The sequence below is a fragment of the Mustela putorius genome, unplaced genomic scaffold (genome assembly GCF_011764305.1).
Source record: "Mustela putorius furo isolate JIRA1106 unplaced genomic scaffold, ASM1176430v1.1 tig00003853_pilon_pilon_pilon, whole genome shotgun sequence".
Taxonomy (NCBI): Eukaryota; Metazoa; Chordata; class Mammalia; order Carnivora; family Mustelidae; genus Mustela; species Mustela putorius.
Window position 1 is genome coordinate 13,489,191 of NW_025422005.1, and position 26,260 is coordinate 13,515,450.

General features: G+C 51.4%; 1 protein-coding gene across 7 annotated transcripts; it reads right to left on the minus strand.

Moving 5' to 3' along the window:
* On the minus strand, positions 1-26,146 carry EMC1 (ER membrane protein complex subunit 1). Of its 7 annotated transcripts, none has more exons than XM_004741325.3 (24): positions 25,995-26,146; positions 22,215-22,339; positions 21,467-21,532; positions 21,143-21,236; positions 20,181-20,309; positions 18,556-18,682; positions 17,664-17,813; positions 17,181-17,348; positions 16,429-16,500; positions 16,008-16,067; positions 15,071-15,193; positions 14,228-14,324; positions 13,776-13,898; positions 13,169-13,177; positions 12,017-12,216; positions 11,711-11,860; positions 10,583-10,744; positions 10,118-10,237; positions 7,747-7,884; positions 4,169-4,342; positions 3,185-3,395; positions 2,739-2,823; positions 1,579-1,708; positions 1-1,420 (listed from the first exon to the last, which is right to left on the minus strand). In XM_004741325.3, the coding sequence occupies exons 1-24, from the start codon at positions 26,090-26,092 to the stop codon at positions 1,241-1,243; spliced, it is 2,991 nt and encodes a 996-aa protein (XP_004741382.1). In that variant the 5' UTR covers positions 26,093-26,146; the 3' UTR covers positions 1-1,240. The 7 variants fall into 7 exon arrangements, with proteins under 7 accessions (XP_004741382.1, XP_004741383.1, XP_004741381.1 ...); XM_004741326.3 differs by having other exon boundaries at positions 13,776-13,895; positions 16,008-16,070; XM_004741324.3 differs by having other exon boundaries at positions 16,008-16,070.
* Positions 26,147-26,260: the final 114 nt, after the last annotated feature.

The following is a 26,260-nucleotide window of genomic DNA, read 5'->3' on the forward strand; positions in this document are numbered from 1 at the left end:
TTCCATTCCTCATCCACTTTATTCAGACACCTGAGTGAAGCACTGCCCCCCACAGCGCTAGAGATGGTCTCCTCCGCACACGTCATCCTTCACAGGAAAGAAAAACGCCATCGTTCCCCGGATCCAGGCACAAAGGAAACTTTTAGGACTTTTTCCATTTGTCAGAGACAACAGCTCAGCCGACAGGCAAGGCTTCATCCACCACATGCCAGTTTCCTATGCCCACCCCGCCCACCCCGCTTTTAAAGCTGCAAAGGTTGCAGCAGTAATATTTAAAATCTACCCACTTTAGGAGGAATGTGGTGACGCGCTCATGAATTTGTATCTAAAAATAAAAAATAAATAATGAGGTTCTCAAACAGGACGGCTGGCTCTGACTAGGTCAGCGAAGGACGAGGCCAGCCTGGGGGTGAACTGAGAGGTTAGGAGGTACTGTGAAACAGGTGGAGTCTCTCCTCCCTTGAAATCTCTTGCAGTTTCAGGCAATTCAGTAGTATTAAGGCGGCCTTGGCTCGGACACACCTTAGGCGCAAAGCATGGGCAATGACCGACAAAGTAGGACACTATGTCACAGCTGACTTGTGATAAACAGCAACAAGGACTGCATGGCCCCACCGGATGATTGACAGCCCCCAAACCAGAGGCTTGAATTTTGATGCCATATCTAGATTCCTCAGCTCTTGGGAGAGAATCCCTGAGAGGCTGGATCTGTCTTTAAGCCTCAACTAAGCACAGATCTTCTTCCTCCCAACATGAAAGAGTAAAAGCACCTATGAGGCGGAGTTACCAGTAAGAGCTCCCGCCTGACTGGGAAGCATGAGGCAGGGAAACGGTCAGAAGGATTTCTACGTAAGCCTGGGAAACACAAAAGGTGAACCAAAATCTACAGAAGCAGGCCTCCCGAAAGAGAAAAATCTGTCAGGGGGACTTGGCAAAGAAACAACATTCATGGACAGGCAACGGAGGGAAGTGGGGTCATGGCCTTCGGACTGTGAGGGCGAGTCTGTGGAGAGGCTTCGAGATCCCTGGCTGAGAGAGCTCAGCCTCCACCGGCCGCCGACGCTGCAGCAGATGCATCCCAAAAGGAGTCTCCATGAGAGTCCAGCTTCTTTCCCACGACTCAGCTGAGGAGAGCACCCGACCCGCGTCCCCGCCTGGGCCGCCGCACCGCAGCCGGAGCTCCCCGCCTGGCCCCTGCTGCCCCCGGCTCTCTGCTCTCCGGCGCTGGGGTCCTGCACCCTTACCGCCAGGCCCGATTCAGGAGCTTCACCTGTGCCAGCCTCTTGGTGATCATGGTGGCAAACACCAGGCCAAAGAGGACGCTGCTGATCAGCACGTAGTCATAGTCGTCCTTCAGGACGTCAAACTGCTTGGATGGGTAGACTCGAGTTTGGTAAATGTCCAAACCATAGGCCACAACCTGGAAGGCGGAGGGAACGAGAAATACATGAGAGAGGCGGCCAGTGGTCCACCAGGACCTCGAGCTCTGGACAGAAAGGATATGGAATTTCATCAGCTGCTTCCCGAGCATGAACTGAAGGGCCGCCGCTGCGCACGGTAGCAGGCAGCCCCACTCACCAGGCAAGTGGACTCCAGGCCTGAGGGAGCTGTGTAGATGCCTCGCATTCGAGAAACTGTCTGGTTGTAGTTAATGAATCGCTCTGCGTGTATCTGCACATCTGGGGAATATGGGATCAGGTTCTCCTCCCTGCAAAACATCAGCCAGGACCGGCATTCAATACCGCGGCAAGGGGACCTCTCGGCTGCCCTTTCTGAGCCCCAGGAGCTTTCCAGGCCACGTATCTAGCCTCGAATCTTCCTTCAAGGTCTACTTGCATCAAGTAGTTAAAAATGTGGCAGCTGAATGTCAGCAGGGGCTCCAAGAAAGAAACCTGGGTAGAGGGGAGACCCTGTTCTAAATCGAATGACAGCCGGTGCTTCACACCAGAGGAGGTCAGGGCCAGTCTAACCCACACGTGCAGCCTCTTGACTCAGAGAGCCTCGGTCCACGTTCCTCAGAAAAGCCTAGGCTCACCCCATGGGCTAACCACACTCCCCCTTTCCTCCTGTGCAAACACAGGAGGATCTGCTCTCTTCCCACACTGCTCAGTTCCCCACACCCCTAAGTGAACAGAATTCAGGATGGAGGCGAGAAAATATGCAAATGATGGCTGACAATACAGAACTGAATGCTAACGGTGACAAGCTATTCCCCACGTGACCCAGCCCCGTTAGCTCCCCGAACTCACCGCCTCCCATGCCCCACCCCACCGGCTGCTGCAGCCAGTGTGGCCTCCTCCCTGCTTCTGGCTCGCCAGCCACGGTCTCAGGGCACGGGCACAGCCCTCCCCTGACTGAGAAGCCCTCCCCCAGACAGCCACAGGCTTCACTCTGCAGTCACCTTCCCAGCCAGGCACCCCAAGCCACACTCTCAAGTTACGCCCCCTCATAATGCCCTACCCCACCCTTCCATACATAGGCCTGGTCCCATCTTAATTTTTTCTCTGTAGCATATATAAACACGTGACACGGTATTATTTCTCTTGCTTATCTTACGTAACATCCATCCCATTCCCCCACCAGCATGTTATCTCCACGAAGGGAGAGGTCTTCATCAGACTTGCTCCTGCTCTGCCCCCAGCACAGCAAGACAGCACGCGGCAGGCTGAGGACCAGGCATCATCAACAGGTCACGTTCCTGAGGGTCGGAGGCTCCGGTACTCCTGCAAGCGTCTCACCTGCTTTGCTCTGTTGGGATCTCTGGACGCCGGGGATCCAGCAAGGCCTTAGGAAGGGAAAGAATGGCTCCGGAAGGCAGCCCAACTGCGGAGAAACAGGTGCGGTCATGGGAGCCGAGCCCATACGACGCTCTACACTCAAGGGGAGGCTGCTTAAGATTCGCTCTCCCTCCTCCCTTACCCTCTCCCCACCGTCCCCCGTCTTGTGCACATGCGCTCTCTCCCAAACAAACAGAAAGGAGAGAAATGAGAGTCCTGTCAATCTCTTATAGGTGGCTAAGCTAGACTAAGGAACTTTTCCTGCAGCAATAAAGCCCTCCTCTCTAGCCTCCCCTAGTGGTCAAACAGGGCTGTGCCCGTGATGCGCGTCCAGCTGCGATTCTCCTCCGTGTGGCGCCCTACAGAAACCAAAACCGTCACCCTGAGACCCTCCCCTGGTCACTCACTAAGCAGGTGCCGGCTGGTGATGCCCCGCTCGGTGATGGTGGCTTCCATGGCGCTGATGGAGGAAGGGAAGATGTAGGACTGCTGGAGGACCTGGGGCAGCTGGGGGCGGTCCAGGGAACTGAAGGCAGTGGCGTTGTACTGCTCAGTGCCCTCGTAGAGCTCCAGCGCCGTAAACTCATTGCGCCGGGCCTTGGTGTTCCAGTACTGGTACTAGAGAGAGGAGGGGGACAGCTGGGGACTAAGCTGCCACTTGGGCTGGAAAGGGGGATGACGCAAGAAGGCACCTCTCTTTCCACGCATGAGCTACACGTCCAGGAAGGACAGAAACCACCCGGCTACCAAGTTTACTAACTTTCAGGGTACTTTTATCTAGCTTTAGGCAAAGTTCACCTTAAGACAAAGGAGTTCTCAAGATACTCAGAAGTCAGAATAACAATAGCTAGGGTCTGAGTGCTTATCATGTGGCAAGCGTTATTCCAACCCAGACCAGAAGACACTCTCCTAGCCCTCCTTCATGAGTGATGCGACACAGGGAGCTCAATAATCACTTCAAGGTCGCACAGTCGAGGGGCGCCTGGGTGGCTCAGTCGTTAAGCATCTGTCTTCAGCTCAGGTCATGATCCTCAGGTGCTGGGATCCAGCCCCGCAGCGGGCTCCCTGCTCAGTGGGGAGTCCCCTTCTCCCTCTCCCACTCCCCCTGCTTGCGTCCCCTCTCTCGCTCTCTCTGTCGAATAAAATCTTTTAAAAAAAAATTTTAGAAGGTCACACAGTCAAGAAAGGGAAGGGCTGCCATGAGCCCGAGGTCATCTAATTCCTGAGCCAAATTCCCTAAACAGCACCTCAGCTGCCATCCAGGGGTTTGGATTCTATAGAAACACAAAGAGGCTACCAGTTTCTGGAACAAGAGGCACTGAAAGGATTTGAGACACAGGTCTTGGCTGGGTCGTGAACCTGACTGACACCCACACGTCTGGCGCTCTTACCACCACCCAGTTCTCTGCGTGCACGATGTGGACAGGGCCCTTGGCCTTCCTCTGCACGGAGGAGTGGATGACGCGCCCAGTGACGCCATCGACGAGGAAGATGCCCACAAAGGTGCGCTCGTGGTGCGTGTCTGTGCTCTCCGTCACCACGGCCAGCAGGTTGGGGTTCAGGCTCTGGGGAGGAGAGAAGAGTTCCTCCAGAACCGTGATGGCCAATCACAAGCCCTGCTGTGCGGGAGCCCTGGGTGGAAAGGCCGCCCGGAAGCCTGCTGGCGGGCAGAGCAATCGGGCTTCCTGGCCGGAGGAACTCGCTACCAGAGCTTGTCATCACGGCCCCTGGTTAGAGTCCCCGGGTGCCACGTGCCACATCAGGTGCTCCGCCCACATCACCCCTCCAGAATCCCACAAACCACCTTGAAATGGAGCTATTGTCACCCGTACGCGGTCGGTGAGAGAAGGCTGCAGGCCACAACGCAACTTGCTCATGTCACAGACACAGCAAATGGTTAACTTGAGATACAATCCAGCCTGCCCACTCCCTGACCTAAGCCACTGCTCCCCCAGTGCGGTTTCTCTGCGCCGGGGCCCGCCCTACGCCTGAACCAACAGACAAGTCTCAGTCCTCTTCTCACCCGACCTGCTAGAACAATGGGACACAGGTGATCGCCCCTTCTCAACACACTGTCTCAGGGTGCCTGGGTGGCTCAGTGGGTTAAGCATCTGCCTTCAGCTCAGGTCATGATCCCAGCGTCCTAGGATCACGTCCCGCGTTGGCCTCCCTGCTCGGCGGGGAGCCTGCTTCCAACTCTCTCTGCCTGCCTCTCTGCCTGCTTGTGATCTCTGTCTGTCCAATAAATAAATAAAATCTTGAAAAAAACCCCTTTCTCCACTTGGCATCCAGGACGCACGGCCCCGGTTTTCCTCCACCCCACTGGTTGCTCCTTGTCAGTCTACTCTGCAGACTCCTCATCTCCCCGGTCTCCTGAACATTGTCTACACTCGCTCTTGTGGTCACACCACCCAGGGGTGCTGGCAATGGCCAAGGTTACACACCCACACTACACTTTCCCTGAACCCCAGACTCTAAAGGGCTGTTATCTCAGTATCCCTTCTTAAATGTCCCACCTCAAACCTGACATGCCCCAAAGGGTATCCCGTCCTGCCCCTGCCTAAAGCCTGTTCCCCGCAGGCCTCCCCACGTGTCAGGTTTGAGACCCAGGACCTCTGATTCTTTGACTCCCTTCTCTCTCTCCGGCACAGACCGAACACCCCACCCACCAGCATATCCTCCTGGCTCTACCTTCAGAACGCCCTGGAATCTGGTCCCTCCTCCCCACCCCCAACCCCAATCAAGCCACCACCATGTCACCAGGCTTACTGCAACAGCAGGTCTGCCTGCTGTCTCCCTTGGTCCTCTGGGCGAGCCCTTAACCTCGGTCACTTAGGTCACACCCGTGCTCCCAACTTCCCACCGGCACTCCAGCTCACTCAACACCAAGGCCGGGGTGGTGGCCTCATGACATGTCTTGCCACCCTCTGACCTCAGCAGCCTGAACTCTCCCTGCTCACCGCACTCCAGTCATACTGTCTCCCTTGCTGTTTCTGGAACCCTCCAGGTCCACTCCAGCCTTCCTGTCCAGAAGGCTGTTCCCCTGATGTCACGCACTATCCTTCTTCCTTTCCGAGGTGTCACTGTTATGGTGAGATCCTCCTTAACCTATTCTAACTTGCACGCCCTTCCAATCCCAACTTCACCCCCTTCTCGGCTTTGTTCTTCAATAGAACTAGCTGCCCTCTGATACGCTTTACATTTATCGGTGTACTTGCTTTCTGGTCTCTCCTGAATATAGTTAGAGCCTCAACTTTGTCTATTTTGTTCACGGATATATCTCAGAGTCTAAAAGAGTGTCTGACATCCTGCTAGCAACCCCACCAACTCCCCCCAAAAAAAGTACAGCTTCCCCTCTGTGGTGTTCCTTCTAAACCCACAACCATGGTCTAACCACAAGAAAAACGTCAGACAAACCAAAATTCTCTACAAAACACCTGCCTCATACTCTTCAAATCTATCAAGGTGACGAAAAACTAAATAGGGGGCGCCTAGGTGGCTCAGTGGGTTAAAGCCTCTGCCTTCAGCTCAGGTCATGATCCCAGGGTTCTGGGATCGAGCCCCTCATCGGGCTCTCTGCTCAGCGGGAGCCTGCTTCCCTTCCTCTCTCTTTGCCTGCCTCTCTGCCTGCTTGTGATCTCTGACTGTCTAATAAATAAATAAAATCTTTAAAAAAAAACAACAACAAAAAACTAAACAGACCAGAGGAGACTTAGAGAAACGTGGCAAGTCTGTGGAGCATGGGGCTCAGGGCTGGGCCTGCAGCAGAAAGGGACCTTAGCAGGAAAACCGGTGAAACTCTGAGAAAGTCTGGAGTCAACAGTCTTATACCAATGCTGGTTTCTTAGTTCAGACAGATGCACCACAGACCCCAGGGGAAACCAGGTAAGGTGCACATGCGAATTCAATGTACCATCTTTCCAGCTTTCCTGTAAATCTAAAATTAGGCCAAAACAAAAAGAAGTTTATTGAAAAAAAAAAAAAAAAAACTAAAAAGCATGTGTGATGAGTATAAATCCAAAAAAGCCCTACTTTAGAACTACTAATTAAGCCCTAGTTAGAACTACTTAGAAAAATACAAGTACTCTTTGTAAATTCTAACTCATAAATGTAAAATTACATAAAGAATACACTTTTTCTAGCACAATCAAGCATACTCTAGAATTTGTATTATTTTGGCCGTTCTGACTGACTAAAGCAAACTGACTGCAGCCGAAGTCAACCGTCCCTAAAGATTTCTAATCAGGAGCGGTAATAAGGTTAACCACGAGACTGGCACTGTTCTAACCATGTTACGTGTCGTTATGTGTTACCACTTATCTTCACGACAATCCTATAATGTAGGTGCTCTTAGCCCCATTATATTCTTAAAAATGGACATTTGGGAAGCCTCTGCAAACTACCCACGAAGAGCAGCCCGCGTGGGGCAGAGCCAGGTGTGAACCTGGACAGTCCAGCCCACGCCCCGTGAAGCTGCTCCCCCGTCAGCTGCCTTGGCTGCACTCTGGGCTGCATCACGCCTCCTCCTCCAACTCAGCCCGCACTCTGCGGAGGGGGCCACTGATGACCACGCATCGCTACAAGGCTGCCTTCTCTCCCAACAGTTTGGCAGCCCACTAGCCACCTCTCTGTCTCTCTCCTTCACCACTAACTAGTGTGGATCACAGAGATGGAGTTTCTACTGGATCAATGAAGGCTTAAGCCCCCAGCATCCTACCAGCACTACCATGAACAGCAAGAGCTAGCATCTACCGGTAGCAGCCATAGGCCAGGTACTATGCTAGGCGTGAGTGTCACGTGATCATCACGACAGCCCTACAAAGGAGGCACTTGTCAGACTCATTTGACAGACAAGAAATGAAAGCTCAAAGGAATGAAATGACTCCCTCAAGATCAAGTAGCTATCAAACCCCAGAGCCAGAATCCAAACCCTTGCCCTTCTGCCTGGCAGCAGACCGCAGAACCGTACCTTATAGAGCACGCTGCGGTCCCCCATCACGCGGCCCTGGGAATGAACGTGCTCGCTGCTGCGCTTCCCCTTCACCTTGACGATGCGCTGCACTTCTGGGGGAATAGTCAGCTCCCAACTCAGCTCAGTGGTAAGATCCTAGGGCCGGGGCAAGAGAGCCAGCACTTATGATGTGGACAATACACTGAGTCCTGTGACAGCTATAGGCAGAGACGTCCCACATTCCTTTATTTGGGGCCTTTGTGCCCAAAGAAACAGAGATCAGAGCTCCTAGGGAAACAGCAGTAAGGATCTAGTTTGTGCAGATGTTTTGGATCTCTGTTTGATTAGGCAAGACAGTAAAGCCAGTAAGAAAGGAGAGGAATGTTCAGTGGTATCCCATTGTTTTTTTTTTTTTTTTTTTTAAATTTATTTGTCAGAGAGAGAGGGAGAGAGAGCGAGCACAGGCAGACAGAATGGCAGGCAGAGGCAGAGGGAGAAGCAGGCTCCTTGCCAAGCAAGGAGCCCGATGTGGGACTCGATCCCAGGACACTGGGATCATGACCTGAGCCGAAGGCAGCTGCCCAACCAACCGAGCCACCCAGGCGTCCCATCCCATTGTTTATCTGAGTAGGAAATATCCAAGGAAAGTTTACCACTTACTACTACTAACTATGGCTCCAATATCTGAGCTTAGCAGTAAATCACTAAACTGCCAGGGACCTTGAAACATTATAGGAGATGTTCTTCATAGTCAAAGAAAACCAATTCACAAAGTTTTACAGTTAAATATATTATTTTTTTAAAGATGTATTTGTTTGAGAGAGAGAGAGAGCATGGAAGCATGCATGAGCTGGAGGGGCAGAGGGAGAGAATCTCAAGCAGACTCCACACTGCATGGAGCCGGGTGCGGGGCTGGACCTCATGACCCTGAGATCATGACCTGAACCAAAACTGAGAGTCGGACACTTGATGGACAGAGCCACCCAGGCACCCCACAGTTAAAGAAGTTATTATCCATCCACACTGTGTATACACAGAGCTTTGTGTCCTCTGTCTTCCCTTGGCCACGGTTTCTTCCCATGTCCTCAGGATTCGACCAATCGTGATACCCGAGAGCTTGCTCCCCCAACCATGAAGAGCCATCTCTTTCAAGGCCCCTTTTTAATAACTTGAGGGGACAATATTTTTCACCCACAGGGGTAATGAACATGTTTTCTGGGGAGACCATAGACAAGAAAACAGGACGAGGGACGTCATGGGCCCAAGATCACAAAGTTAATAAATCATAGAGCCCGGCTTCCCATCCGGGCAGCTGGGTCCAAGCTCCTAAGCTCTATGTTGCACTGCAAAAGGCCCTGTGGGACAGGATGGAGGGCCGCTGGTGAGTATATGACCCAGATCCCTCCTGTCAGAAGGCCTGCTAATGAGGCCAAGGCCAGCCTTGTGAACCTGTGAACCTGTGAACCTCAGAGCTGGCCCTCAGGGCCGTTGTCTATCAGTCTTTGCTAGCACTGGACTCAAGTACGTCAGCAGAGGAGAAAATCAGCCCCATTTTTAAAAATCAGATTCAGGGGCACCTGGGTGGCTCAGTGGGTTAAAGCCTCTGCCTTCGGCTCAGGTCATAGTCTCAGGGTCCTGGGATCAAGCCCCACATCGGGCTCTCTGCTCAGCGGGGAGCCTGCTTCCCCCCTCTCTCTGCCTGCCTCTCTGCCTACTGTTGGTCTCTGTCAAATAAATAAAATCTTTAAAAAAAAAATCAGATTCAAAGCACACATTCTAACAAGAGTGGGTCAGTAACGGCATCTGCATACAGAAAGTACAACTCTACTCAACCTCAGTTCCACCTCCCACCCTCTCAAGAATGGACAACAACACTCCTTCTCTCTGCTAGAGAAAAGGAACGTGGACTAAAATATCCATGGGTTGCAGGGCGGTGAGGGCGGGTGGGCTGGGTGGGAGGGCGCCTGGGTGGCTCCGTTACTTAAACAGCTGGCTCTTGATTTTGGGATCAAGCCCCACATCGAGCTCCATGCTCAGCAAGGAGTCTGCTTGAGGATTCTCTCCTCCTCCTTCTCCCTCTGCCCCTCCCACTGCTCACATGCTCTCTCTTTCCCCCTCTCTGAAATAAATACATCTTTTAAAAAAAGAAAAAAAAACCCTCCATGGGGGCAAAAATTTTATCTCCTGGGCATTACTCTTTTCACAGTACCTAGAATCTTGTCTGCCATGTAGCAGCTGATCAATATGAAAAGGCCTATGAATCAGACATTAGGACTATGCTGAGCCACATTTTCAACAAAATGAATAGCATAATCCACTTCTTAGCCAAATAGACAAGAAACGCTTATACCCCCCCATAGAAGGTCCCGCCAGGGGGTGCCCTCCCTACCTTTCGAAGTCGATATCCACACAGCCGTCCCTGTTCTGCATCCACCAAATAGAAAAAGATGGAAGGAGCGAGCTCATGTAGCTGTCGCAAGACATTCCGGGTGGCTGGGAACGCCGTGACCTTGAAAACCCCAGAGAGCCCAAAACAGTTAAAGGAAAAGGGTGCTCTGTGCAGTTTCCCAAGATTCATTAAAGTTTGCCATCAAAAAGCCTTAAAAATAACACAATCAATTTTAAAAGAATTAAAGCCCACTGAACCCAAACAGAGCTTAAATCTCCTTTTGCTAAGAGCCTGAGTTTCCACAGGTGCAGGGAAGGAAAAGCCATTGGGTGGCTCAGAGATGCCCTGCTAGCCCACACTCGCGCTGACTGCCAAGTCCCAGCTCTGGCCGCAAGCTGCCACGGGGACCGCCCTCCCCACACTGGACCCCACCCAGTGCTCGCCGGCCACACTCAAGTGTCCTACCTTATACTCATCATCGATCAACAGCAGCACCTTGGCGTAGTCCTGATCCATGATGGGGAGAAGCAGAGACTGCAGGATGGGGCGCTTCGGCACTGGGGGAGCCACCTGACTCCACTTGCCGAAGATGGGATTGAAGACGTACAGAGAACTCATCCCCGATTCCTGAGACGGACAAGCCAATGGTCAGACCAGCGGCAGGAAAAGGATGCAATGCTAAGGAAAGAACTGGAGAGCTAGGACTTCAGCTCAACTGTGACACATTCCCAGGACCGTTCTGTGTGGATGCCCTATTTGTGCAGAATAACGTTTTGCGTGAAGGTAAACTGAGGCTAACGTGTCAGGAGGGAAACGGTCGAACTGCCCCCGTGGCCGAGCACGGGACATGCTGAGGAAGAAACAGAACGGTCAAGTACCAATTCACTAACCTCAGGCAGCCATTCCAGTGGTGCCTACCAAGCCTAGAAAGTGCCCTTTCTCCTTTTTAAAGATTTTACTTTTATTATCTGAGAGTGAGTGAGAGAGACAAAGACTAAGCAGGGGGAGAGGCAGAGGCACTGGGAGAAGCAAACTTCCTGCTGAGCAGGAAACCCAATGTGGGGCTCGATCCCAGGACCCTGGGATTCATGACCTGAACCGAAGGCAGAGGCTTTAACCCACTGAGCCACGCAGACGCCCCTAAGGGTTTATTTTTATTATTTATTTGAGAGAGAATGAGTGAGACAGCACAAGCAGGGAAAGGGGCAGAGAGAGAAGGAGAGAAACTACTTCTTTCTAATGACACTAGAGTGAATCCACAAAAATCCAGCTAATTCTGGGAGGCAGAAATAAATAGCTTTGTGTCCTTCTCTCCCTCATCTAAAGAGAAAGCAGCCGCTCAGCTGCTAACAGCGGCCTGTGTGTGGGAAGGAGGAGGGCTGGCTCGCTCCGGGTCTGGTGACATCACACCTCCTCCAGCGTCAACCCCCATCAGTCCTGGATGGGTCCTGGATGCGTCTTCCATTCCAACAGCTGGAACAAACAGAGCTCTAGCCCCTGACCACCTGTCCCTAGCCCTCCCAGAATTTCAAAGGCCCAGAAGAAATTCAACTTAAAAACATGGAAAAGCCACACCCTCTCTGGCAGCCTCACCTTGTCCTTTACCAGCAGGGTGCACTGTGGGGGGTGGGGGAAATGGGCCGTCGTCCTCTGGACCATCAGTTTAAAGGAGGAATCTGGCTTGACGCTGGGGAGATACTGTTTCCACAGGATGGTGCCAGAGCTGCTCTCAATGCCAAAAAGCTGCAAGATAAACAAACACCTAACTCACTGCTAGGAAGACAAACCGAAGAGCTCTCTCCTTGGAAATCAGCACCAGTACTAGCCTCTACCAAAGGCTTTTTGCTTCCCACACACGGAAAGTCAGAAGGTTTGGTACCTGGGGCTTAAAGCCCTCACCTTGCCCGAGGCCGTCACCATCACCATCATCTTCTGGAGGTTAAATTCATCTCTGGCCAGGGTGTCAATGTTGATCTCATTCTTAATCTGACTTCGGGGCTTCCGAGCGTCGTAAAACATCTTCCAGAGGTGGGAGGTCCACGCCTGCAGCAGGATGAGCTGGGACGACAGGCGTTTCAGGAACATCCCCAGCAGGCCGTCTGGTGTCAAGGAGAACGTACCAGAACTGAGGCTCACCCCTCATCAGACTAGGTGCTTCCAGCAAGGAGCTTTTTCTAACGAGAGGTCTCTCCCGCTCCTGAGGAGCACTTAAGCCACGACATGCCAGGCGGGGATCCCGAAGGGCGGTCCTTTAACTGAAGCTACCACTCTCACCCTTGGGTATAGCCATGCAGGAACTCCAAAACCTATTTTCCTGGCTCCCAGTACGCCCACCTCCTGGCCTCTTGGAAGAGGAGACCAGGAGGTCAGGGATCAGCCATGCTGAGCATGTCTCCACCACAGCCTGCATCCAGAATGGCCAGAAGGAGGTTTCCGGGTGTCATGACAAAACCAGAAGGGGGGAGAGTGTGGGTGTGCAGAGGTAAGTGTGCCATGGACGGGCATTTCCCTTACCCATGGTTCGACTCCCACCCTGTCTATTAAACCGACACCCGACAGTCCTACTTGCCTCCAACCCCCAAACCCTGTCAAGGAGGCCACCACCCTCAAGTCTCCCCCACGGGGTCAATGTGGCAGCACGAGTACAGAGCCTGGTCTCTGGAGTCTGGCAGCCTGGACTCGAACCCCGGCTCTACTGCTGACTAGCTGGGTGACCCAGCTCATGTACATAATCTCTGGCCTCCGGTTCCTCGTGCGTAAGATTGCGTGTAGTCCAAGGGCCACGTGACCTACACACGTGACTTCACACCACGCGGGGTCCACGGTGAGTGCTCACTTAAAAAAAAGTAGTGCCTTTGCGCATCCTACTTGCAAGCAACCTCAGCTCAAGGAAGAGAAGTGAGGGGCAAACGGAACAAGCCACAGGCCCAGGGGTCCGTGCACACACAGTATGTACTTCAAGGATGCGGGTCAGGAAAAACAAACAATTAACCAAAAGCTAGCCACGTGGACAGGCAACAGGCAACAAGGCAGCAAGAAGCACATTTTTACCTTGAATTGCTGGATCCGGGCAGCAGAAATAAACAGTAAAGTCAAATTAATCCTCGGCTCAGAAAACCCGCAATGCCTACCGGGGTGCGCGGCCCAGAGGAGGCCCTCAGTCAACGTGGCCGCGGAGCAAGGTAGAGGGATGGGAGCAAGAGGCCGAGGCAGGACCGACCAGAGCGCAGTGAACCGAGTCCATCCTGGGGCATGGGACTGGGGGGCTCCAGAGCGCACCACGGGCCACCACAACCCCATCAACCCAGTCACACCTCTCCAGAAAGATGCAGCTGGTGCCTGGCGGACAAGGCATGACACAGTGCCTGGCAAATCTGAGGAACTGAGGCAATGGCAGCTATGTGACTATACTAAGTGAAGACCGAGAGGGGTTCCCAAGTGGCTCCTTTCAGAGAAAAGAACGGTTACGTAAGCCACACGGCCATGAGGGCCCCGAAAACTGGTCGCAGAGCAAGTTGCACACACACGGGCAAAAATGACTGTGCCCAGAAAGCCGGGGATGCCGTGAGCAAGCATCTCCTGCGGTCTAACTAGCAGACCCCTTCCCAGAGCAGTGCCCCCCAGCCACGGCGCTGTTCCCAGGGTGCTCTGTGCGTACCTGCCTTCTTGCCGAATTCTCCTTCCAGCTCGGCCTGGGCGCCCGTCAGGGGCAGATCCACCATCTCCAAGCACACCACCTCTGCCAGCGACTCCTCCCGGGCCCACAGCACCACCTTCCCTGCTACAGAAACCCCGGTTATGAAAGCCATGCCTGCCTCCCCCATCGCCTGAAGGCTCTTCTCCATGGTTTGGGGATTCCAGACGCTCTCGTGTCAGGCCGAGAGCAGCAGCGCACAGGGTGGCATGCAACAGTTCAGGTAAGGGAAGGTCCAGATTTCACCTTAGAATGCTAAGGGATTGTTCAAAAGCAGAGAAAAATATGGCTCTACAAACTATTCAGGCTACACTCCACTGGAATCTTTCTCAAAGCCAGTCCACAGACCCCCAAATACAGTCTGACTAGAAATCTGGGCAGGCCTAACAAAAACGGGCTGACTGAGGTGCGCTCACCCAGCTGCTGCAGGAAGAGTAGCAGGTGGTCCTCTGTCTGCACCAGGGCCCGGTAGCCCACCGAGTCGTCCTTCTTCAAGAACACCTGGATGTAGAGCTGTAAGCAGAGCCCGGGCCCCCACAGTCAGCCAGAATCCAAATGCTTCTGCATGCTGGACCCCCCCAAACTCAAGGCATCAGAAGTGGAAAAAGGCCCAGGACTCCGGGTGATTCGCTGTCCAGGCAACACGGCGTCCCCCCCAGACCCCAAGGAGGGAACGTGAACGCATCAGAGCCAGCGCTGCGCCGCCAGGCTGCGGTTCAGACCTCTCCAAGGGGTGGTCTCAGAGTTTCCCGGGCACCGCGTCCGTCCCTCATGCTCCAGTCACTCCCCACGGAGCGAGCAGAAGGCCAAGGTGAGAGTTTCCGTTTTGGAGATACAGAAGCCCCAGCCCAGAGAATCTGAGAACACCCTGAATGCACAGTGGCCACGCAGGCGCCAACCACAAGCGCATGCTGGGGCACCGGCGACGTCTTATGGGCTCGTGACTCTGGACACAGCTCGGGATCTCACAAGGCCCAGTTTCGTCGGTAAAACGAGGGCAGTAATAAGCACTTCGCAAGGTTGGTGAGACAGGTGAGTCAATTCGGGCATAAATGCTGAGCAGCACTGTGCCCGGCACGCTCGCCACTTAGCATAAACGCTACCTGCTTTGACTATTAGTCACGGGGCCTTATAACAAGACAGCTCCTCAGGAAGAACTAGAGCCCGTGTCCAGAGAGCCCTAACCCCAACCCAAGGCTGTGGCCCGGCCTGTGCTGAGAAGCCCCCAGACGGAGCCTGATGCAAAGGCTCTGACTCACCCGCTCTGGCCGAGTGCCATTCTGTTCCAGACTGAAGGTGACGGTGGTGTCAAGCAGCCGCCGACCTGTCTCCACTAAGTAGAGGTTAATGGTGTAGGTCTGGTTGAAGCAGGTCAGCAAGTCCTACGGGGACAGATGACAGGGGTCAACAGAGAGATCCCCCAAAGCCAAGTCCCACAGAGGAAATCCAAGAATTGGGGTTAATGCCCTAGAGAAGGTCCAGGCCAAGAAAGGAAATATATGCAAAGGAAAATAAAAGGAAAAAAGAGGCGCCCGGGTGGCTCCGTTCGTCAGCGACTGGCTCAGGTCATGATCCTGGAGTCCCGGGATCAAGTCCCATATCGGGCTCCCTGCTCAGCAGGGATTCTGTTTCTCCCTCTGACCCTCCCCTTCTCATCCTCTCTCTCTCTCTCTCTCATTTTCTCTCTCAAATAAATAAAATGAAAAGTCTAAAAAAAATTTTTTTGAAGGAAATAGAAAGCTAAATTGCAAGGCAGAAATGAGGTATCCGAGTAAATACACAGAGTAACAACCATGATACTTGTTGCAGAAGGAAGTCAGTATGATGCAGCAGACTTCCCCAAGAGAGGGAAGACCCCCACGAGGAAATCACAAATCTCTTCAGGAAAGCTCAGGAGATGGAAGACACAGCAGAAGCCCCGCCCCAGGGCCCGTGCTCTGCTCCAGTGCAACCACACAGATCGCCATTCAGCAATACCAGCCGGAGGCCCAGAAGACACGGGGAACGGAGCCGGAAGAGAAAGTGGTTAAGAACAGATTCTAGAGATTCTACTTCCGAGTTCCCAACTACAAAGGATCCAGACAAGCACGATTTACATCATGTGGCAAACCCCGCCAGGGTTGAGCGCTCTAGGAGACCTGCTCCCAGCCTCCCTGGAGGCCTAGGTCTGGCACACTGCCCAATGCCACACCGTACCTGAGCCCTGGGCTTCTCTGGGAAGCTCCCCAGGGACCCCTCTTCAGAACTGCTCGGTTTCTGCTGGGGAAAAGAGAGGACAGATGAGAACATTTAACCCACGGGGTTATTCCCCAGTCACCGAACTGAAGGTCTCCCTTCTGTGTCATCTTAGTACCCAGGAGAAAACAAAGGTCCCTCCTCACTCCTGCTCACAGAGCCTACGGAGCTCTTAACAGCCACAGAAGGAAGTGGGGCTGTACTATTAGGCTCCCACTCCCGGGGACAGGGTCACACAAAGCACTACAAAGCAAGTGAGAACTTACTTCTCAATAGCTTCCTGCCCCCAGGTTCAAACTGCCCCGATGTTTGGCTCTCGGGGCTCCTGGGAGACATAAGGAAGGAGAACCCCCAAGTGCCGGCTGGTATCCTTGATACGCACCGTTTCACCGCGACAGGTCATGACTGCAGCCACCGTCTTCTCTCCAGTGGTGGCAAAGCTCACTAGGGCAGCCTGGGAAGAAAGCAAAGTGTCAGTTCCTAAATGGGGCCTATACCACTCATCAGCCTTACAGAGGAGCATCTCTCCAGGGACGTCCCTTGGCCTTGGAGCTGAAAGTGCTCCTGACTTTGAAGTACAGCAGCCAGGGCACCTGAGAACAGAGGGAGGCCTCAGAGGCATCCAGAGCTGAAAACAGGCCTTTCCCCTACCCCCAACACAGTCACCCGCCAGCCCTAAATTTCACAACGTTCTTAGTATCTATAGGGAAGCTCGAATGAATGCCCCCACTCTCCTGTGGACTCAGAACAAGGTGCCAGTTTGACCCTAAATATCCTTTGGAACTCTCAGAAAAACAAAAAGATTCCATTTCTGCTCTAAAGTGAACCCATCTTGGGATGCTTGGGTGGCTCAGTGGGTTAAGCCTCTGCCTTCGGCTCAGGTCATGATCTTGGCGTCCTGGGACTGAGCCCCACGTCAGGCTCTCTGCTCAGCAGGGAGCCTGCTTCCCCCTCTCTCTCTGCCTACTTGCAATCTCTCTCTCTCTCTGTCAGATAAATAAGTAAAAAATCTTTTAAAAACAAATAAATAAATAAAGCAAACCCATCTCAAACCACACATAGAAGAGAAGCCTGGATCCAGAGCAAACATCGACAGATCCTCCTGACTCCTAGCACCACGCTGCCTGCAGTCACCTGTGGGAAGTCTTTGAGCAGACTCAGGGCTCCATGATGGTAGTGCAGCAGAGCATAGTGGCTTGGGGACAACTGCAGGAAGAACTGGGCCCGAGAAGGATCCACTGGGTTAGGCTGCGTGGGCAGGACCCGGGGCTGGAAACCACTTGCAAATTCTAAGTCAAGGGACTGAAGGGCAAGAAAAAAAGAGGATTAGGGCTACAAGCAGGTAAGTCACTGGTCCACTGATCCATCCCAGGCCTCCTTCCTCTAACCCACTTTGCCAGGGGAAGTAATCAGGCCATGGCATGTAGCTCCAGAAGCTCCCATTCAGGTTCTCTAAAGAGAAGAGTGGCCCATTGCTCCTTACACCAGTCCAGCCAGAAGCCTAACCTCCCAACAACTACAGAGGCTCAGGAAGAAAGCCGTGTCACTGGGAGAAAAACTTTTTCTAAGCAGCAAAGGCAAGGCCTCGGGCCAGGGAGCAGCAGTGCCACCTCTTACCTGCAGCGGGATCTGTCTCAACTCCCACTCTGTCTCCAGGGCCAGGGTCTGCAGGGACCGTGAGCTCGGGTCAGGGCACACCAAGACAGCCTCATCCACCACACCACAGGCTCCAGTGAGACTCTGAAGCCAGGGGGTTGACACCCTAACCTATAGGACAGACATTGTAGCGGGACGTTGGTGAGAATGTTTACATTTTATTCTCCACTCATCAGCAAGGTCACAGGGGCTAAGATCGAAGGTTCTTCGTGACTGGTTCCAAAGGACTTCTTCCGGGTGCCTGGGTGGCTCAGTTGGTTAAGCAGCTGCCTTCGGCTCAGGTCATGATCCCAGGGTCCTGGGATCAAGCCCAACATCAGGCTCCCTGCCCAGTGGAGAGCCTGCTTCTCCCTCCCCTTCTGCCTACTGCTCTGCCTACTTGTGCTATCTTTCTGTCAAATAGATAAATAAAATCTTGGAAAAAAAGAAAAAAGGACTTCTTCCCACCCCTTCCAACTTCCCAAGAGCTCCCAAACTGGAGAAAATCAGGATCTGGAAAAACATACCAGGTCATCTTTAAGACCCAATATTTCAGATAAGTGTTTCTTTCCCATATTTGTCATACGTGGTTTCCTATAACTACTACACAGAAGTACCTCCTAAGAAACTTGCAGGCAATGAGAAAAAACCTATGTAACTTCCCATCCACCCCAGGAGAGCACCATGCATGAATGTGAGGGCTTTAAATAAATGCTCGATGAGGAGAAAGCAGCCTCCAAGTGACCAGAATCAGGGACCAGGAACGGCTTCTGCATCTGCCCAGCCAAGTTCCCTGGTCCCTGAGGCAAAGGCGGGCTCCGTCTATTCCCCTTCACAATCCACACGGCACCTCATGCCAGACGCCTGGCCATACCTGCTGAACAATCTCTCCATCTTCCACGTTAAACTTGACGATGTTCACGTGGCTGAAGGGAACAACTCCGAGGGCCCATACCACCCCAGACCCGTAGGAATACGTCATCTGGTAATGGATGCTGTCACTAAGAGAGGGAAGACAAAGCAAGGAGCAACAGCTTCAGCCACAGGTCAGGCCCGTCCTCAGGGGTCCTCTTGTCACAACCTAGCAGGCCCCAAGTAGGATTTGTTTGACTCCCAGTTTTTTTTGTTTTTTGTTTTTTTAATAGTCACCAACATTTAAAACTGAGACTTAACATGTAAAAATCAGATTTCTTTTTTTTTTTTTAAAGATTTTATTTATTTATTTGACAGACAGAGATCACAAGTAGGCAGAGAGGCAGGCAGAGAGAGAGAGAGGAGGAAGCAGGCTCTCCGCTAAGCAGAGAGAGCCCGATGTGGGGCTCGATCCCAGGACCCTGGGATCATGACCCGAGCCGAAGGCAGAGGCTTTAACCCACTGAGCCACCCAGGCGCCCCTAAAAATCAGATTTCTAACTCTTCTTAAAAAGGAGGAGCAGCAATGCTCGGCATGCCTACAGGGTGCCAATCAGCTAAGTAAGGCTGCCCCCTGGAGGTAAGCCAGGCACACTGCAGCTGCCAGAAATCCCCACGGGACCTGTTTTGCTCAGGGGTGCCGAGCACTTGGCCACATCTGAATTTGAGTTTTTACACCCTGAAAATGGCCACAAGTCTGAGCAAATCTTTCCCTTTCTTCCCTCTGTCCTGATCCCTCCCATATTCAATGCTTTCCATGACTAAGACCTCTGGAAACCATCTCAAACCTCACTCAGTCCCGACCCTGGGCTCTTTTTACTTTTTTTTTTTCCTTTAATTTATTATTATTTTTTTTTATAAACATATAATGTATTATTAGCCCCAGGGGTACAGGTCTGTGAACCGCCAGGATTACACACTTCACAGCACTCACCATAGCACATATGCTCCCCAATGTCCATAACCCCACCCCCCTATACCAACCCCTGATCCCCCCAGCAACCCTCAGTTTGTTTTGTGAGATTAAGAATCACTTATAGTTTGTCACCCTGGGCTCTTTTTTTTTTTTTTTTTTTTTATTTGACAGAGAGAGAGAAATCGCAATCAGACAGGGAGGCAGGCAGAGAGAGATGGGGAAGCAGACTCCCTGCTGGGCAGAGAGCCCGATGCAGGGCTTGATCCCAGGACCTGAGATCATGACCTGAGCCGAAGGCAGAGGCTTAACCCACTGAGCCACCCAGGCGCCCCACCCTGGGCTCTTTTTGAGTTGTTCTGATTCATAACATGAACGAAAGGCTCAGTCTGACGTGAAGTGAAGTCAAAAAGCCCAGAGTGCTACAACTGTGAGTGAGGAGCCACTCCCCTTGCTGGGCTGTGTCTAATGCCCAGTTTAAGAATTTCCTCCGCACTATAAACGAAATGCCAGAAGGAGTACAGCCTGTGAGTACAGGCCTACACCCAGTGAGCCCAACACACGATGCCAACATTAAGGGGAGGCTGAGTCAGAACACTTCCAACTCTTGGAGAAAGAGGAGCTTATAGAGAGCAGAACAAGGCGGCTGTCACCCCTTGGGCAGGTGGCCTTACCTTTCAGGGAGGTGTTCCACCCACTTTAGGTGCCCGCTGGAGAGATGATGCAGGGCAAGAGTGGTCTTCTTCAGGACCGCAACGTACCGCACGGAGTCCTGCAGGCCTACCAGCCCGAGTGCCTGGAAACTGAGCATGGGTACAGGGGTGAGAACAGCCTGACACCCCCACGGTCTCAAACTAGAGCAGAGAATCTGGAACGCCACCACTATAGCTTGATAGGTAAGAAAACAGGCCTTGGGGTCAAACGCATCAGGGTCCTAATACCGGCTCTGCTTCTGGTGAGCTGGCTTGAGAGGCTGTGCTCTCAACCCCTCGGCTCTGCTGCTTCCCTGAAGCCCCGTGAATCTCCTCAGGGTTGTTCCCTCCCTCCCCTAGGACTTCCCAGCAAGCAGGCCAACCCTCCTCCATGGTATCCTTCACCCCGGACTGTCATCACAGGCTATGTGCCTGCCTCCCCCAGCTGACCATGAGTTTCTGGACAACAGAAACTTTCTCAGGGTCACGTATGTGTTCCCATGGCCTGGTGGGGGGGCACCAGGTGTTAACCATGTAACCATCAGAAGCAGAGTCCACTACTGCAACCGGCCCTGTGATCACAGCAACCCAGCAAAGATACAGCAGCCTGAGCTGTTCTCTCAACATAAAATTAAATGCTAAAAAGTTCATATCACATTCCTATACCTAGGACATTGCAGAGTTCTCACGTCACGGTAAGATTAGGAGCGGCAATCAAGTGCAAGGATGCGTACTGCACCTAACACGTGCTCGATAAACACTGGCAGAGTCACCACGTGTTCCGTGACCTCAACTCATCAAAACGCATGGCGTTTGACGTTTGGGCTCTTCGGTGGCCCGTGAGGAAAAAACGTCAAAAGACCCTGCATTGCTGTCCATGCAGACCTGTGTTCCAGCAAAGCCTTGAGGCAAGCCTAGATGAAATATAGCTTCTTGCCCTCTACCTGCCACTGTCCAAGGTAATCTCCCAGTTCAGGCCCCCAATGTTAGTCTCCCAGGAACGCATGATCCGGCCTCCATTGGACACAGTTATTGCATCTGGAAGAGAAAAGACCACGGTGAAGTCATCTCCCCAACTGGCACTCTGTGGCCTCCTCTGATGGTCAAGGAGCAATGGCCACACCGCTGAGGTACAGATGTAAATAGAAGTTACTTGCAATACCTGTCCTTTCCTTTTGGGGACACCCCTCTCCTCTCCTTTCCCTAACAGACCCTGTATGGGGAGATGGAGCCAACACCATGATAAAGACCAAGTAGGACTCGCTTACCCTGTCCGTACAGCAGCATGGCATCCACAGCCCCTTCTGCTGTGCCCTTGTCAACATGGCGCCACACTGAGAGACAGGAGAGTGAGACGTTACTATGAACTGGACAGAGGTATCCAAGAAGACAGGTAGGAGAGACTGGAAGAGGTCTTTGTTTGCACAGTGGTATCTAATTTTATTTCAAGGGAGAGAAGGATTACAGCTAACCAGCAATGATCCACTCACTCACTGGGTAATGAGGGGAGGAAGGTTTGAGAGGAGCCATTCCTGTCCCAGTCTGAACTCCTCACTTCCCATACTCCCTACCACCCCAAACATATAAATGAAAGACAAAATTAACAGAATCTCTATGATTCACAAGAAAAACGGTGATCGTAAATCTTATTTCCATAATTTTGGTCCCCAAAAACATCCACAAAAGCAGCATAAGTAACTTAAATGGGGCATCCAAATCTTTACTGCAGAATAGAAAACAGAAATAGAAAAATATTTCAAAATAACATCTTAACTTAAGAACTGTCAGGACTCAGCCTGAGGGTCTAAACTAAAAACACCAGTTATAGGAAAACAGTTCCTGTTCAAAGACAACACAACTGCAAAACCAGTATCAGAATTCAGTAAGAGACATCTTTCAGCCAACCTGCCCCGAACACGTAAGCAGCCAAGAAGACTACACAAGCCACAGTCCATTCTGGATTCACTATGGTCAGTCATTCCATCCCAAGATAAGCGCCCCACACAGGTCACTCACAGATCTCTCCGGTCCGAGAATTTAATGCTGCAATCACGTTCTTCTCTGTAGCCACGACCAGTTTCTTGGATCCAGGGGAAAATTCCAAGGAGGCAAACTTGAGCTTCCCGACATACTGCTGTCTCCTGAGGAAGAGAGGACAGGGAAATGTGAGAATGTGAGGGGCCCAAATCGTCACTGCACAAAACGTCGTGGGAAAAGACCACTGCACCAACACACAATGTTATCACCAAACTACCTATCTTAAGACATGTGAGGAATGTCTGTTAATGAGGAGATCTGACCAAAAGCAAGATTTCTATGCAACATAGTCAGAAGGCAAGGGAACAAGAAGAGAGAATACACCCTAAGAGATAAGAAGCATAAGACTTACTTTTTTGTTTTTTTAAACATTTTATGTATTTATTTATTTGAGAGAGAAAGCAAAAGTGAGCAGGGGGAGGGGTAGAGAGAGATGAACAAGCAGACTCCGTGCTGAGTGCAGAGCTCAACACAGGGCTCCATTCCAGGACCCAGAGTTCATGATCTGAGCTGAAGACAGACACTTAACTGACTGAGCCACCCACGCACCCCCACAAGTCTTACTTCTAAATGCAAGCACATATTATCTCAAGTGCCACCCAAAAGAACACCTGGCCTAAATCCCACTGGAACAAACATTAGACCTCTCTGTATTCATTAATAGTGGGACTATTACGTGAGAGAAGAGGCACAAAGCCTAATGTCCACAAACACACAATCCAACTGCCCTTCTGTTTTCATGGACCCCTGGAGAAAAAAAATCACGCAAATTTTCCAATAAAACTGGGTTAGGCTTCTGTTTTCTACAGTCTTTTCTTTTCTTTCTTTCTTTTTTTTTTTTTTTTACAATTTTATTTATTTATTTGACAGAGAGAGAGATCACAAGTTGGCAGAGAGGCAGGCAGAGAGAAAGAGGGGGAAGCAGGTTCCCTGCCAAGCAGAGAGCCCAATGCGGGGCTTGATCCCAAGACCCTGAGATCATGACCTGAGCCGAAGGCAGAGGCTTAACCCACTGAGCCACCCAGGTGCTCTTCTATAGCCTTTTTGAGCCCACTGCATGTTCAGGATCCATTTGACTCATTACTCAAACTTTCCTTGGAATATATCTCATCAATTTCAGTGCCCTTCTCTAAGCATAAAGGGAATATAATTAGCTTTGCATGGCACACTACCAAGTACACAGGAGTTGCTTGCACATTGCTGTTAAGGAAAAAGTACTCTCATCTCCAGCAAACTAAACACATGTGGCATTTACACAAAATTTCTCTTGTGATGTTGTTTGGTCTGATTAAAAAAAGCGGGGGGGGGGGTGCTCCTGGGTGGCTCAGTGGGTTAAAGCCTCTGCCTTCAGCTCAGGTCATGGTCCCAGAGTCCTGGGATCGAGCCCTGCATCGGGCTCTCTCTGCTTAGCGGAGAGCCTGCTTCTCCCTCTCTCTCTGCCTGCCTCTCTGTCTACTTGTGATCTTTGACTGTCAAATAAATAAATAAAATCTTTAAAAAAAAAAAAAAAGGGAAAAAACTAAGCAGAGAGTAGAGAATAGGCTTATATGACATTCAACAGTTTCTGTCTGTATTTTTGCATACTTAATTCATGCTATATCCACTGAACACTAAGAAATGCATAAGACGAATGTTATTACTTTATTTTACAAGGAAAAATTATCACTCGTTTTACAGGTAAGTAAACTAAGGTCTGGTGGAGTCAAGTAATTATGGTCAGAAATAGAAAACAAGACTAAGACCTTCTGACTCCAAGTCTCATACTCTCTTTTAAAATATTGTTATCTTTCATCGCGACTGTAAAAGTATTGCCTGCTTGGGGTGCTTGGGTGGCTCAGTCAATTAAGCAGCCGACTCCTGATTTGAGCTCAGGTCATGATCTCAGGGTTGTGAGATCAAGCCCTGTGTCACTTAGCATGGAACCTGCTTAGGATTCTCTCTCTCTCTGTCCCTCTCCCTTTGTCCCTTCCCTGCTTGCGTTCTCAAAAAAAAAAAAAAAAAAAAAAAAAAGGAATGGGTCGCCTGGGTGGCTCAGTGAGTGGGTTAAGCCTCTGCCTTCGGCTCGGGTCATGATCTCAGGGTCCTGGGATCGAGTCCCGCGTCAGGCTCTCTTCTTGGTGGGGAGTCTGCTTCCTCTTCTCTCTCTCTCTCTCTGTCTGGCTCTCTGCCTACTTGTGATCTCTGTCAAATAAATAAATAAATTCTTTAAAAAAAAAAAAAGGGGGAAGAAGAATTAAAGTAGTCCCTGCTCATTGTAGAAAATATGAAAAATACACAAAAGTATTTTTTAAAATTTAAAATGCCTAAAATACCACCACCATAAAAATTTTGTAATGATTCAGGATATTTCCCTGTTTGGTTTTCTATTTGTAAATTATATATACGTAGTATTCTGTAAGTTGGAATCATACCACATAGGCATATAGACTGTATATGTGTAATATGCATGTTACATTGTGAGCATTTGCCTAATTAAAAATATGGCTTATGTTGCATTTATCACACTCTCTATCACATACATATTCATCTGCCCCCATTAGACTGAGCTCCTTCTTTTTTTTTTTTTTTTTTTTTTAAAGATTTTATTTATTTATTTGACAGAGAGAGATCACAAGTAGGCAGAGAGGCAGGCAGAGAGAGAGAGAGGAGGAAGCAGGCTCCCCACTGAGCAGAGAGCCTGATGCGGGACTCGATCCCAGGACCCTGAGATCATGACCTGAGCCGAAGGCAGCGGCTTAACCCACTGAGCCACCCAGGCGCCCCAAGCTCCTTCTTATCTATCCACAACACCTAGAACAATTGTTGGCCTACTACAGGCAAGCAACAAATATGTGAATCAATGTATATGACACAGAAAACACTTCACAGAGGAGGAGGTACCTGAGCTAGGCTCTGAAGAATAAACTGTTCTCTGAAAAATAAAAACAATGGGTAACAGTAACTGTACTCAATGAGCCAGACATAGTGCGAACTTAAAAGAATGATCTCATTCAACCTTACAAGTGCTGTAGGGAATAATGAACCATTAATAAACCCATTTTACAGATGAAGAAACCTTGGCACAGAGTGGTTAAGTCACCTTCCCAAGTCACACCAACCCTAAGTGCCAAAATTTAGCCTCCAACGAGAGTACACCTTAATTGCAGGGTCTTAAGGAAGGGGGCGGTAGAGAGGAAAAACGGAGTACGTGAATTAAGTAACTGGCATCTCTATGAACGGCACCTCCCGGCAGATGTGAGATTTCCTGGACTTGTTCTAGGCCCAGGGCCGAGCTGGGCTGAAAGAGGAGAAATGGTACAAGTTTTAGGACCCAGGGTAAGACCCAAACTCCTGTTCACATACCCAAGAGATGCCAATTCGAGGAAGAACGAGAGTTCACTGAGGGGCTGTCGACCCCGACACCCAGCAGATCAGAAACCTGACAGTCACAGAAACAGGCCCTGACGGGAGAGAAGGAACAGTGACCTCTGGCCAGAACCCCAAGCATGCTTGAATGCCGGGGCCCGCTTCACGAACCCGCAACCTGTCACATGGAGACTGGCTTAGGAGCGCCCCTGACGCTTCATTTAATGCCCCGTTGTGGTACCTTAAAACTCTTTAACTTTTGAACCCGGGGTCCCACACTTTCATTTTGCAATGGGCCCCACAAGCTCTGCAGCCGGTTCTGCTGCCTGTCACCCCGTCCTCCCTGTAGCAGGCACAAGGCTGGTACTGAGAAAAAAGCCACACATTTCCCGAACAGGCCCCACACGCACGCACCAATCGAACTTGCCCACTTGGTCTTCGTAGACTGCTGCCGCAAGGACAAGCAGCGCAGCCCAAAGCCAGAACCGAAGAGCCGCCACCGACGCCGCCATGATGGGAGCCTGGGCCGGTCCACCGCCGGCCCGTCATGCACCCGGCCTCAAGCTCCGCCTCCGCAGACCATAGAGGTGGGATCTCACGAGAAGCCCTCGCCGGGGAGCTCTGGACTCGGAGGCCCCCCAGCGGGCGGGGAGTCGCCCTGGAGACGGCCGGGCGGGGAG

Coding starts and splice junctions, on each gene's coding strand:
- EMC1 (XM_004741324.3), bottom strand. CDS start 26,092: ATGGCGGCGTCGGTGGCGGCTCTTCGGTTCTGGCTTTGGGCTGCGCTG. Junction 20,310..21,142: donor ATTACCTTGGACAGTGGCAG/GTAGAGGGCAAG, acceptor ACCCATGCTCAG/TTTCCAGGCACTCGGGCTGG. Junction 18,683..20,180: donor GTGGAACACCTCCCTGAAAG/GTAAGGCCACCT, acceptor TCCCTCTCTTAG/TGACAGCATCCATTACCAGA.